This window comes from Ursus arctos, unplaced genomic scaffold, assembly GCF_023065955.2.
Source record: "Ursus arctos isolate Adak ecotype North America unplaced genomic scaffold, UrsArc2.0 scaffold_4, whole genome shotgun sequence".
NCBI lineage: Eukaryota > Metazoa > Chordata > Mammalia > Carnivora > Ursidae > Ursus > Ursus arctos.
This window is the reverse complement of record NW_026623056.1, coordinates 41,962,096-41,975,941: the sequence shown is the minus strand read 5'-3', so window position 1 is coordinate 41,975,941 and position 13,846 is coordinate 41,962,096. Positions and strand designations below refer to the sequence as shown.

At 43.2% G+C, this 13,846-nt stretch overlaps 1 protein-coding gene across 1 annotated transcript; it reads right to left on the bottom strand.

Moving 5' to 3' along the window:
- Positions 1–6,061: 6,061 nt before the first annotated feature.
- DPPA4 (developmental pluripotency associated 4) lies at positions 6,062–13,072 on the bottom strand. The gene is made up of 7 exons (XM_044382629.1): positions 13,052–13,072; positions 12,577–12,937; positions 11,456–11,616; positions 11,320–11,370; positions 10,744–11,053; positions 8,955–9,150; positions 6,062–6,092 (listed from the first exon to the last, which is right to left on the bottom strand). The coding sequence occupies exons 1-7, from the start codon at positions 13,070–13,072 to the stop codon at positions 6,062–6,064; spliced, it is 1,131 nt and encodes a 376-aa protein (XP_044238564.1).
- Positions 13,073–13,846: the final 774 nt, after the last annotated feature.

The following is a 13,846-nucleotide window of genomic DNA, read 5'->3' as shown; positions in this document are numbered from 1 at the left end:
GAAGTAAGATTTAAGAAGGGCTTTGAGGAAAGAGCAGAATGTGGAAAGTTCTGACCTTTGTTTTCCAGCATTAAGAGCTGCGTGTGTTCAATACCTAGGAACTCTTATCCAGTCTCTATGAACCTCCTTTATAACACCCCTCAGTGTTATAAATCCCCTTGATATATTGGGGTCCTCCTCTTTGTCATCTATCATGGCTCTGAGGTCTCTGTACAGAATCCTAGGAGTAGAGTCATATGACAGACACCATTTCCTTTTTGATCTCCAAAGTAAACTTTTTTTTTTTTTTTTAATTCAGGCAGAATTGGGGCACCTGAATGGCTCAGTCAGTTAAAGTCTGCCTTTGGCTCAGGTCATGATCTCTGGCATCCTGGGATTGAGCCCCATTGTCCCTGCTCAGTGGGGAGTCTGCTTCTCCGAACTCTCCCTCTGCCCCTCCCCACTGCTTTTGCTCTCTCTATCTCAAATCTTTTAAGATTTTATTTATTTGTCAGAGAGAGTGAGCAGAAGCAGGGGGAGCAGCAGGCAGAAGGAGAAGCAGGCTCCCTGCTGAGCAAGGAGCCCAATGCGGGACTCCATTCCAGGGTCCTAGGATCATGACCTGAGCCAAAGGCAGACGCTTAACCAACTACCACTCAGGCATCTGAATAAATACAATCTTTTAAAAAAATAAACTCAGGTTGAATTTATAGTGAAATGTACAGACCTTAAGTGTACAGTCTGGTAAGTTTGAAGAATGATAGCTGATTCCTCAATCCAGACAGAAAATCCATCATCATAGAAAAGTTCTTTGTGCCCCTTCCAGTCAGTTCCTACCCTTCCCACCCTTTGGTCAGGTTGGATAAGGGGGGTCATCTTACTTAGGATACATGGATTGTCTTCTGGTACTCTTGCTTTCCAAATGGCTTTTAATACAAGAGATGATGGAGGAATGGAATAAAAAAATGAACAAAGAATGTGGTAATTTGTTGATAGACACCAGTTTTAGAATCACTTTTCTGTTCTTTCTGCATTAGCCTACTTTCAATACCCAGTCAATAATGAGTCCTGTCAAGCTTACCTCCATCTATCTCTACCACCCACCAGAGTCAAATCTGCCAAAATCTCTTGTTAGAAAGACTTAACTGGTCTCCTCTGTAACACATCCTCTGCCTTCTGGTCCTTTCTCTACATTAGAGGCAAATAATCTTTTCAAAATGCAAATATGACATTTCAGCCCAGCCCCTTGAACTTCTAAAGGCCCTTGGGTCTTTTGGTTCTTTTTTTTTTAAGATTTTATTTTTAAGTAATCTCTACACCCAATGTGGGGCTCAAACTCACAACCCTAAGATCAAGAGTCACATGCTCCACTGACTGAGCCAGCGAGGGGTCCCAAGGCTTGTGTTTTTTAAGATAAAGACAAAACAAAGATCTTATGTTGCCTGGGCCTCCATTCCTTTCCCGTTTCAACTGGTATGTATGCTCCCAGCTCTGAACTCCCAACATAATGGCCCTCCAGTTTCTTTGCTCCTCACCTCAGGATCCTCACAGGCCCTTCTCACTGGCTGGATTCCTTTCTTCTCATTTTCAATTTAATGCTTATTTGCCCTTCAATTTGATGTCAACTCAAAACTCTTTCTTAAAGAAATATTCCCTTAAGTAATGGACTCAGAAGAGATTAATAACACTTTTGGAATAATTTACTTCCTCCCAAAACTTCCAATATAGCGACGCCATAGCCAGAAACAAGATAACCAAGGTTAATCCTTCTAATGAAAAGTGCCTTCAGGACCCAGTTATGTCATTTTTGTAAGCTAGTATCTCCCCCTACTCCCTGTTCCCTCCCAGGACTGAAGTTCTTTCTGCTTTCTTATCCTTCAAAACATATTGCAATTTCAATTATGTTCTTATCCTTCAGGTAATGATTGAAATATTGGGTGATGACTGCTGTTTTTATTTTTGAATTTTATTTTATATATTTTTAAAATATTTTATTTATTTGACAGAGAGAGAGAGCCAGCAAGAGAGGGAACACAAGCAGGGGGAGTGGGAGAGGAAGAAGCAGGCTCCCAGTGGAGGAGCCTGATGTGGGGCTTGATCCCAGAACGCCGGGATCACGCCCAGAGCCGAAGGCAGACGCTTAACCGCTGTGCCACCCAGGCGCCCCTGATGACTGCTGTTTTTAATACTGTTGGACTTCACATTCTAAAACAAGAAGATGGGGTTTTGGAAAAAAAGACAACTTCCTGCTAAGAAGTTTAGAATTTGCTAGAGACCTTCTAAAATATTACTTTAGAGGGAATGACATAGTGGGAATAGAAAACAGAATTTTGGTGTTAAACACAACAGAGAACATTTTTCTTTCCAAGAGGGGACTCAAATTATTGTCCCAGAGAACACTGAGTAAAATTAGATAGCGAGTATGTAGTAATACATTAGAGGACAGAGACCAGTTTTTTTATATTGATTCCTAAGTAACCTGCAGTCCATTTCCTTTTACGGTTCACTTCAAACCTTTCCATTTATCATTCACTGAACGTTTATCGAGCACCAACCATGTGTGAGACTCTGTTCTAGGAAGTTGTGATACCTAAGTGCCCAAACCTAACAGAAATCCCTTTATACTATTAGTAGGAGACAATAATTAACAATTTACATATTATGTTAGAGGAGACACATGTTACAGAAAAATAGAGAACTAGAGCAGGGTGAGGAGGGAGAAATGGTACTTGTAGGGATTGAAAAACAGCTTGTGATTTTATTTTTTTTAAGATTTTATTTACTTATTTGACAGAGAGAGCATAAGCAGGAGGAGCCGCAGGCACAGGGAGAGACGTGGGCTCCTAGCCGAGCAGGGAGCCTGATGTGGGACTCTATCCCAGGACCCTGGGATCATGACCTGAGCCAAAGGCAGACACTTAAACGACTGAGCCACCCAGGCACCCCCAGCTTGTGATTTTAAAGAGGGGTTCAGGGTATGCTTTTTTGACCAAGTGACTTAAAAGGTTTACCATACTAGCTTCTGGGGAAAGGTCATTCCAGCCAGTGACAAGGTCAGGGAACAAAGGCAGGGTCCTGGAGATGAGGTTGAAGGTGAAAGGCGTGGGGTAGGAGATATTAAGGTAAGGCTTTGGAGGTTACAAGGACTTTGGTTTTAACTCTGAATGAAACAGGACCCATAGGAGGGTTTTGAGCAAAGGAGTGTCATGATTTGACTTGTATTTCAAAAGGATCTTTTCCTATATACGACTGAGTATTTTGAAATGTTATTTAAAAATTCCAGATATAAAAGTTGGTACAACACCTGTTTGTCCCTCATTAACCAATTGTTAAATGCAAATTCTGTAGTTTCACAAGCAAGACATTAACATGGCTGTAGTATCATCTGATCTCCACTCTATATTCAGATTTCCCATTATTCCACCTAACATGCTTTTATGTAGCAGAACTGTAACTTATTCAAACCAGGGCAGTTTTTAAAAATGATATATAGGGGCACCTGGGTAGTTGTTGGTTCAGCAGCTGCCTTCGGCTGGGGTCATGATCCAGGGTCCATGGGATTGAGCCCTGTATCGGGCTCCCTGCTTAGCGGGGAGTCTGCTTCTCCCTCTCCCTCTGCTGCTCCCCATGCTTCTGCTCTCTCTCAAATAAGTAAATAAAATCTTTAAAGAAAAAATTTAAGATAGTTTACATATGGTAAAAAATACACGTATTAAGCACATGGTTCTGTGGATTTTTACATATGGATTAGCCTTAGTAACTGCCGCCCAGACAAGGTAGGCTCGCTTTATGCCGAGACAATAGGTATCATCAGGATTGCCTGCTCCTCTGAGTAGATTCACATTAAATCTTTCTGGCAAGAATATCATCAGTGATATTTCCCATCAGAAACCGCATTTCTGTTTGTGTCATTCCTGGCGGTAAGTCTGAATACTTGATCAAGGTGGACATGACCCATTTCTTCTATAAGCCCTATCTTGCAAAAGGTAGATTTACTTGAGGCACTTTCAGGTAAGTTAATTCCAATTCAGTGAATTAGTATTTTAAAAATTTCCCCATCATTCTCCTGCCACATCTGCTCCTTGGGGCTGGGATACTTGGAGATGTAACCATTCCTAATTGTCCTTCCTGGCAGGGAGTTCACAGGCTTTCCTCACGCAGATCCATTTGCCTTAGCCAGCCATGTCTTGGCAGAACCTGACTCGGAAGCTCAGTTACTTCAGCACCAAGTCTTGGGAGCCTTACACGTCCCTTTGGAGAGCTAGCTCCAGATGGTTACCACATACCTTGCTCACAGCAGGCTTTTGGGCAGACATCTGCATGACCGTGACTTTAGCTTCCAGGTGGGAAATGAAATTTTCTCTCCCCATCACCTCCCGAACATCAATACCATACTTCAAGGACCCTTTGCCACAGAATTTGTCCGAGGAATGGAGTATTGGAAATAAAACTGATTTTTATAGATAACTAAGTTTACTTTTGTGTGTTAGGAACGGGAAGCTATCTATAAGCAGACTGGGAATGCAAAAGAACAGAAACTTGGGTAATCCACTGAAAATAAGGAAAAAGTTTGAAAAGGAAACAAAATTAAAATTAATAATATGTGTGGATACCTGGGTGGCTCAGTCAGTTAAGCGTCTGCCTTTGGCTCAGATCATGATCCTGGGGTCCTGGGATCAAGCCCCACGCTGGCTGGGCTCCCTGCTGAGCAGAGAGAGACTGCTTCTCCCTCTCCTCCCTGCTTGTGCTGTCGCTCTCTCTCTCAAATAAATAAAATCTTTAAAAAACTAAAAATATTAAGATATAGGGAATAAAATGTATTATTTATTTAATAGTAAGTAAATTCTGACCATTAGTGAGCAATCCGTGTGGAGACACTGCAAGACCCAGAAGTATCCTGCTCATCAATGAACACTGCTCTCTAGTTTTTAACATTTATTAAGGATTCTTGCCCAAATCTGTCCGCATCATGATGGTTACAAACTTTCCAACTCTACTACTTCCAGTACATTTTGGAGGGGGGAAAATCTCATAATCCAAAAATCCACAACAATAAAACAATTAGGAAACTGCCATAAAACACAAATGAAAAAAACATCTTTTTTAAGAACACAGGACAGGAAGGATGCAAAAAAATTTTAAATGAACCAAACTTATCAAATTATATACATTAAATGTACAGTGCTTTTTAAAAAAATGTTAATCCTACCTCATTCGAGTGGCTTAAAAAAAAAAAATCATGCCAAATAGAAAATCGTGATTTTTGGCTTCATACCAAGTTAAGAATATTAATAATTTGCCTGCAATGCATATGGTTTCATATATACAATAGATGATTTTATATACACATTTGAAATCCAATACATTATGAATTTATGATTCAGAAGTCCCCTTAAATATTTTTAAGCAGTAGAAACATACATAATAGTTACACGGGGAAGTAATACCGGCGAAGTGTTCTCTGTTTTTATCCTGGACACACACCACAGAGGTCTCAGGTTATTAAGAAAATGTCAAAAAACGTTTTGTTACATTAAGAGTATGTTTTGGCAAGTGGGAAAGAGTAACAGCTTTCCGTTTGGTTTAAAATATTCAACAAGTCCAAAGTCATGCCCCTGAGAGGGTGTCAGGATCTGGGGGAGTTAGACTCTTGCGAGAAGAGAAATCCAGCACAGAAGCACACCTTTGTTTTCGACTCCACCCCTTGGCCAGGGCAGGCGAGGCTCGGCTCAGGCTCCTACTTTAAAAGAACTGTTAAGGTCTCTTCCACTTCAGAAGAGTCAACGTTTGGTAGTACGAATGACGTTTTCATCTTATTAAGTAGAAGCAAATAATATTTTGAAATGATTTTCCAATGTAACCCATAGGAGCCTGTGTATCCCAGCCCACAGCGCCGCAGGCAGGCCAGGGTGGGGGTCGGAGGGTAACATCTGCAACGCAGCAGCCCATGTGCCCTGGAGGCCGGCAGAGGGAGGGTGTGGAGCAGCCCACAGTCCTGCCCTCAGCGGCGCTGAGTGGATTGTAGCTCCCTTTCTACCATTAATTATAATCACAGCTGTACCCCTTTTCCTGGTACTGAAGCTCACTGGAGGCTTTTCATTAACACCTTATTCCTATAAAGCAAATAAAACGGTTTTAAAAAGATGAGATTCAAAAAGAAACATGAAGCTACATCCTTGAAACAGCCAGGAAACCCACTGGTGGAACTGTCCTTAACTTTAGGATAGTGGGTGGAAAGCATGTAACCATGTCATCAAGGAGTGACTATTAGCCACGTTACGTCTGTGTACTATGTTCCTGTCCTGTGCAGCCCATGGGCAGGAGAGGCCCTCGAGTGGATCTTTTACCATTTGCTCAGTGGCCTCCGTAGGTCATTAAAGGACTCTCCAGAGTGACCTCAAATTTATTCAACTTGCTTGGCAGTGACAATTGTTGGCAGAAGTAGGACAGAAGGGGGAAAAACAAGTGCACACTCACATACTTTCTCCTGCGGCAGACAGTAACTGTGCCAGGGCCCAGGGACTGCCACTCCTCTGGGGTGGGGGGTAGTCTAGCCTGAGGGTCCCACCCACTTCAGGCTTGGGTGTTCAGTAACCTGCACACTAAGACCGGGCCCCCCTGCAGGTCAAGGGAGGATGGTTCCAGCACAACTGAGAGCTGGGGAGAGGGATCCTTGGGCGGCAAGTCTGGGCTGCACTGTGCCCCTCCACGCAGAGGGACAGTCCTCTTTCCATCCTCCCTCCCTGTAGGCCCCCCCTCACAAACTAAGCCCAGACGCATATCTGCGCTCACCCTCTCCAATACAACGCAAACGGAAATTTCCTTTGAGCATCCCTGTTGCTGAACTTCTCCATTTGTGCTTTTGGAAAACACCTCCAGTCACCCTTCCTACTTGTCTGCTCCCCGTATTCAAGCCTCAAAGTCACCTGTATCCTTTACGGCTTTGAATCTCACATTATCCAAGCAGGTATATCATTCGTACCTTCTTCAGCTTCATTTGCTATTACTTAAAGCTAGAGTCTATCTTGGCACCTTTAGAAGACGCTAGGCCCTTAAAACCTATTAAAAACAACTTTCCCACAACATTTTTCTAACAGATCTCACACCCTTCCCTCTTCAGCAGTGGAAGCCTCAGCACAATTACTTGCTTCCAACCCTTCAGAGCCCATCACACAGGAGAGCTGCCTGACCAGATTCCTCGTCCTTCACTCTAATCTCTGAAATGGCAAAATTCTGCATACCTATCCTTCTCTTTAAAACTGGGTGATGGGCATTAAGGAGGGCACGTGATGTAATGAGCACTGGGTATTATGTAAGACTGATGAATCACTGACCTCTACCTCTAAAACCAGCAATACATTATATGTTAGTTGAACTTAATAAAAATAAATTTTAAGAATAATTTTTGTTGTTTATATTTTTCACTGTATTATAGTCCTATAATATGATCAATAAAATGTGATTTTGGGGAAAAAAAAACCCTGCACTTAAGTCTCCTTAGTAGATTCTCTATAAAAGTAAATACAATGGAAACAAACAAAACCCCTAAATACAACAGCCTTTTGGAATAAAAGTTTCTTTACAGGCATATAAACTTCTTGGTGGCTTAATTTTAATACTTTGGCGACTTCTGTACACCTCCCTATCCAAGTGGCTCCTCACATTAGAGATGTGGAAACTGAGGCCCAGAAAAGTGAAGTGGCAGGTGTAAAGTTATGGAAATGGTTGCTGGTAGAAGCGGGACTTTGGTGGAGGACTGTCTCCTTCCCTGAGCCAATGCTGTGGCTGTGAAAAAGAACACTACTCACCCCGCTTCACCCCTGTTTGTTAATAGTAGTAGCTTATTTTAATAAAAATACTTCCCATCCTATTTCGAATCAGAAATCTTAATGAATTGGCCAGTCTAGTTTACACAGAGAACAACGAATTTTTCAGGTCCCTTCCCCCCAGGCCTATTCTGCACCAGCCAGTCATTTAATATGTTGATTTCAATTGGCTTAGAATTTAAATTATAGAGAAAAATCTTTTGTTTCTCTTCATAATTGTGCTTCTAGAGTGGGTTGTTTGGTGATTACAGAGATATTGCATTGATCACCTCATAGAACTAATGACGTCTTTTGAAAGAACACCATGCGTTACTGGGTAAATTCTAAACCTTCAAAGCTTATGATAATCAGACCCCAAACTAATGATATTACTTAAAATCTATAATGCTCAATCTGGGCCAAAACTGTTTTTTTGCATACGTTGTATATTTCCGTCTTTATGACTTCGCTGAAAGGAATCCCACTTGCTGGAGTAGTTAATACCCACATTTTTTTTGAATGCTTGCCTATGTCTGACACGGCGCTAAGAACTTTACATTTATTAACTCATCTAATCTTTACAATACTTCAGATAGGCATTTTTATGCCCATTTTGTAAGGAGGAAGCAGACTCGTTTTTTTTAAACCATATTCTTGCACACTAAAATACTTAAAAGTTCTACTTTGTCCTAAGTTCTCTCAGCTTAGGCGTTCATCCCTATACTGAAAAAGGAGCTTTCTCCTTCTTCCCATCTAGACAATTCTTCCTTGAAGTTAAAAAACCCCTTCTTTGATGTTAGTCATCACGTGATATTACAGCTGTTTACATACCAGTATCCCCATTAGACTGTAGTCTACTTAAAGTGTTTCGTTGCTGTTGTTTTGCTAGTCATTATTTCTGTGAAGTGCTTATACCTATAATATAGTAATTAATCAGTATTGTTTCTCTGTGATTATGGGTGGGTCTCTAGGTAGAAGCATTAAGCCCTGACCTATAAATGCTCTTTTTCCTAGGAATACACTTATCTCAGTAGTAATTTTCTTGGAACTCTTTACTGACAACTTGTGCAAGAAATACAGGGTTATTTAAGACTAACATGCATCTCCTTTCTCCCCTAACTAAAAAGCAGGTGCCCAGTTTTAGTTTGCAGAAAAGCACCAGGTAGTTACCTCCGAACACATTTGGGGCACAGCATGTTGTCTTCCAGGTGTGGGGGTGGAAAATTACAGGCCGGTAGCAAGAACAGAGCACATACTCTCCCCCGTTTTTCAGGCACCCAGGCTTGTCCTGCATGAAATTGCAGGTGAACCCAACCTTCTGTGTCTGCAGGCAGACTTCTCCCATGGACCACACACCACCTGACACCTGGAGGAGAGAGAGGTAAGTAGGAACACAGCATGGCCAAATTCTAATGTTCTTTTGGTCAAGAATATATCATGGTCTTTGTTTCTACTACTTTTCTCAAGTGCCAGCTCCAAGATATGAGCCCTGGAATCCTAGCTTAACCTATTCTGTCTGCTCCTTTTAGAAAACCATACAGAACAGTTCCTGTTAAAACTTTAAACAGGAAAAGGTGTAGGTGAAAGTGGTATAGCTCCAGGAGGGTAAATGAGAGTGTGAAGGAGGCAAAACTTTACCTCTGCCCATCCTAGGTCTGCAGCAGGGACTCCTTCACAAAAAGATCAAAAAGAGAAAATCAGTTTATTAATGTGCATGGCACACATCACTTGGAAGAAACCAGCAACGAAAATGGACTCAAAATGGCGGCTCAGAATCCTGGCTTTTACAAAGGACAATGAATTTGTAGAGAAATGAGGAAGGAGTCAGAGAGGAAAAAGGGAAGCAGTTTTAAGCTCCTGGGGGTGGCAGACAGCAGGAAAACTCAATCTATGGGAAGGAACTTAGAAGTAAGGCTTCTCTGGTGCCACCTCTCAGTGGACTGTCTCTAGCAAAGAGAGAATTTATAACCTGCCTTGAGGCAGTAAAAAGAGGACCTTTTCTGGGTTTGCTGCTCTTTAATTGCTATCAGCTCAAAACAATTTTTATTATAAATTTTAAAACAATCTAGGACAGGTATAATTTGGGGCAACATATTCTGGCTTCCTTCAACAGAAACGCTAAACCAGAGTGGTCTGGGAAGGCCTTCATGAAATAGGTTTAGGGGCCTCAACAGGCACTGTACTAAGCTAACCAGTTTATGGTCTCTCTCTTAATTTTACATCCTATAATTCTTAGAACATTATGAGGTAGGTATAATTATTAGCCTATTTTATGAAGAGGAAATTGGGAACTATATTAAACAACTTGTTAATGTCACTCACTTAACAGATGCTAGAAGATCCAGGGGCTTAAGCTGAGGCAGTCGATTTCAGAGACTGCTCTTAATTCCTTAAAGAAGGGGAAAGAGAGAAAGCCAAACAGACTGTCATTCCCTTCTGATGCCATCAATAATTTGCAGCAGTGGTTTTCAAAGTGCGGTCCCCATGGGGTACTTGGGTGGCTCAGTCGTTTAAGTGTCTGCCTTCAGCTCAGGTCATGATCCCCAGGATCCTCAGGTTAAGCCCCACATCAGGCTCCCTGACCAGTGGGAAGCCTGCTTCTCCCTCTCCCACTCCCCCTGCTTGTGTTCCCTCTCTCACTGTCTCTCGCTCTGTCAAATAAATAAAATCTTTAAAAAAAAAAAAAAAAACCCAAAAAACAAAACAAAAAACAAAACCAAAAAAACAAAAAACCAAAGTGTGCTCCCCAGACTAGCATCATCAGCCCTGGCTGAAACATTGTTAGAAATGAAAATTCCCAGGACCTACCTCAGTTCTGAATCAGAAACTCTGTGGCTAGGGCCCAGGAATCACCAACGCTTCAGGTGATCTTGATATACCCTAAAATCTGATTGGAGGTTAATATCAATAGCATTTTTTCCTCAACCGGACCAGAAGCAGCTCTCAATCCGGGGCTTACCGTGGGCCTCCTGTGGCGGTTCCACGGTCTCCATCTTCCCAGCCCTGGCTGCGATTCTGGACCAGGAGGCAAACACAGCATCTGGGGCCGAAGTTGTCACGACAACGGTATTGACTCCTTCTAGGAGAACATCAGACCCAGCAAGGGCAGATGCCCCACCCTCAGAGGGAGCAGCCACGTCAGGACGGTAGGTTCCATCAGAAGATAGCCTTTTTTCAGAACTTTCCGGAGACATTTCCCCCTGGTCTGTCTGTGATCTTCTTTGTGAATGTGTGTGAATCTTGGCCTCCTCTGCGGTGACAGGAATGTTCTTCTACAAATAGGGTTTCTAAGATTAAGGTGCTGTCAGAGGTGTAGTCTCATTTTTATGATTTTGCAGAAACTTGGTGAGAAGTGGCGGGGGTGGGGATGGGAGGGGCTGGGGTGCGGTGGGTGTGCTGTTCCGCCTCAGTAGGAGGAGGGGAAGGAGGGAAGGAGGGGCTGAGGCAATCCCTCCATTGACTTTCTGATGCTAAAATAGGTAATGAGGATGAGAACGAAACCGTCCACTTGGTCAAATCCCCAGGAATCACCTACCTTTTGATCGGGGTAAGCATATTCGCAGATTCGCTTATATACATCTAGTTTCTAAGACAAGAGAAAAATGAGTCAACAATCAAGTAAGGCTCCTCCCCCTCCTCCCAGGGGCACTGCGGCCAACCTGGGCCCTCACCTGGCCTTTGGTGCTCAGCTTTAGTTGTTGGCACCAGGCCCGCAGGATGTCTCTGTGAAGCACATTGGCTGGTGGCAATTTAGGAGGTAATGGAGGAATTGGGATTTTCTTCCGAAGTCTTACTCTTCCATTGCCTTGTGCCTCCTTTTCTGAACGAGAAGCTGCAGGAGAATGGGATGATATTAGTAATAATTTACTTTTGTGTAGCCGTTTAAAATGCTGAAGTACGACTTTCAGTTCTCACAGCCCAATCCCCATTGTATAGTTCATGACTTGCCAAAGACCCCAGAACCTCCAAGGGACACAGACTCAAACCTGGGACTGACTACTTCTGAATCTCCAGTTTTTACTTCCCTTACCTGCTCCTTTGTGGGCATCTAAACCCAGACTCCAAGGACGTTGTACTAGATCTTACTTCCAATCCAGAGGAACAATAGGAATTTTAAACCTGACATCGTAAATCCTCAGTGGCGCCTTGTCCTCTCACCAAAGAGCAAAATAAACCACTCGGCAATGCTACACCCAATCAGCCGTTCTCAGAATTAATCAGCCCACCCTACTCAAGGCAGTGCTCTGGTCTCCCTGCACACAGCTTTCTCATGCACTCGCACTGTTTGGGAAAGACTTCCAGAACACACTTCCAGAACAGACAACTGTAATGACACTAACAGCTGTGAGCCTTCAATGAGTTCACATTACGAGTCAGGTATCACGTAGGCATTTTTACCGAATTATTCCATGTAAATTACAACCGAGCCTGCACCCCACCCCACCTGACCCAGCTGGGTGAAGTAGTATCCTCAGTTCTTAGAAATTTATGGCAGTCTGTCTGCAAATCACTGCACACTGAGATCCTTAACACTAAGCCACAAGCAAAGGCAAAACGTTGATCAGAACCAGATACATTGTCAGAGTTTGGACACCTGAAGACACCAGTTTTAACAGAGGTGGCTGAAAGAAAGCTTCAGGGAGGTGAGACGTTAAGCTGGGCCCCAAATGAAGCGGAGGGTTTTCAGAATACAGGACCAGTTTTCTTTCCTACTCGTTCTTCTCCTTCAGAAAAGTTCCTTGGTCTTCTTAAACCCAAGGAAATGAGATTTGAGGGCTTGTAGACTTCTTACCTTTTTCTTCTTTCATAGATCTTTTTCGTTTGGTCCCGCTCTCGGAGTTTCTTTGTAACTTTGTTTCCCCAGAAGCCTGCTGTTTCTTCTTGGCTTCTTCTGGTTGGGATTGGCCAGCAAGAGACTCTTCCCCCGACTTCGTGGAGTTCTGCTGGGGACAGAGGAGCCCATCCGTCTTCCCTCGGGTGCCCGGCCCACCCCACACACTACCTGCGTCAAGATAACTCACGTGCACGGCACCAGGATAGGCATTACACACACCACTGGCAGTGTGGATTCTCCCCTGGGAAATCACCTTAACCCCAGGTTTGCTTATAAGATAGGGAAGATGGCGAATTGGGAGGCCGATTTGAAAATATAACTAAGACAGAAAATACAGATACTAACCACAGAAGTAGAAGAAACTAGGCTCTTTGGGTGGTGGGGGGGTGGGAGCCCTTACGTCACCCACCCACCATATCCATTATTCTCTTACCCGAAGATTTTCTTCCCCCATTCCTTCGTTCTTGATCTCTTCCAAAGAAAGGTTTCCCCTACTATTGCCAGAGGGATTCTATATACTCCTGCAGTGGTTGTGTTTAGCATGAAGATACACAAAGTCTTTACTTCAGCCTACGAGCCTCTCCATGGCCCCAAGGGCTGGTCACAGAATGCCTTTCCAGCCCAGTTACCATGGCCTGAAGAGAGCTCTCTCACTGCAACCCAGCCTCCTACTCCCTTTCTTAAATCTTACTTTCCCTTCAGAATCTCATTTCCAGTATTCCCTCATCTAGCAGCCCTTTCTCATCTTCTCAGACCAAGTCAAATCAACACTTTGCCTCACTCCTCCCGTTTCAGTCGCAGTTTTACATTTGCTCGTGTGATCTGACCAAGGCTTGTTACTCCATTTGACTGTAAGCCGCCTAAGGGCAGAATTTCTCTTTCCTCCTAGGCCCTCAAACATTGTTATATGAACCAGAAGAAACAACAGAACAGTGGGGATACAGTTATCTGATAGAGAAACTAACCTCTTACCTAAGATGTTGACACATTTCTTATTTTCTTTCATTTACTCCCCACAGCAACCTGATGGCAATTTTTTTTTTAAGTTTGGGTTTGTTTTTTTTTTTAAGATTTTATTTATTTATTCGACAAAGAGAGAGACAGCCAGCGAGAGAGGGAACACAAGCAGGGGGAGTGGGAGAGGAAGAAGCAGGCTCCTAGCGGAGGAGCCTGATGTGGGGCTCGATCCCAGAACGCCGGGATCACGCCCTGAGCGGAAGGCAGACGC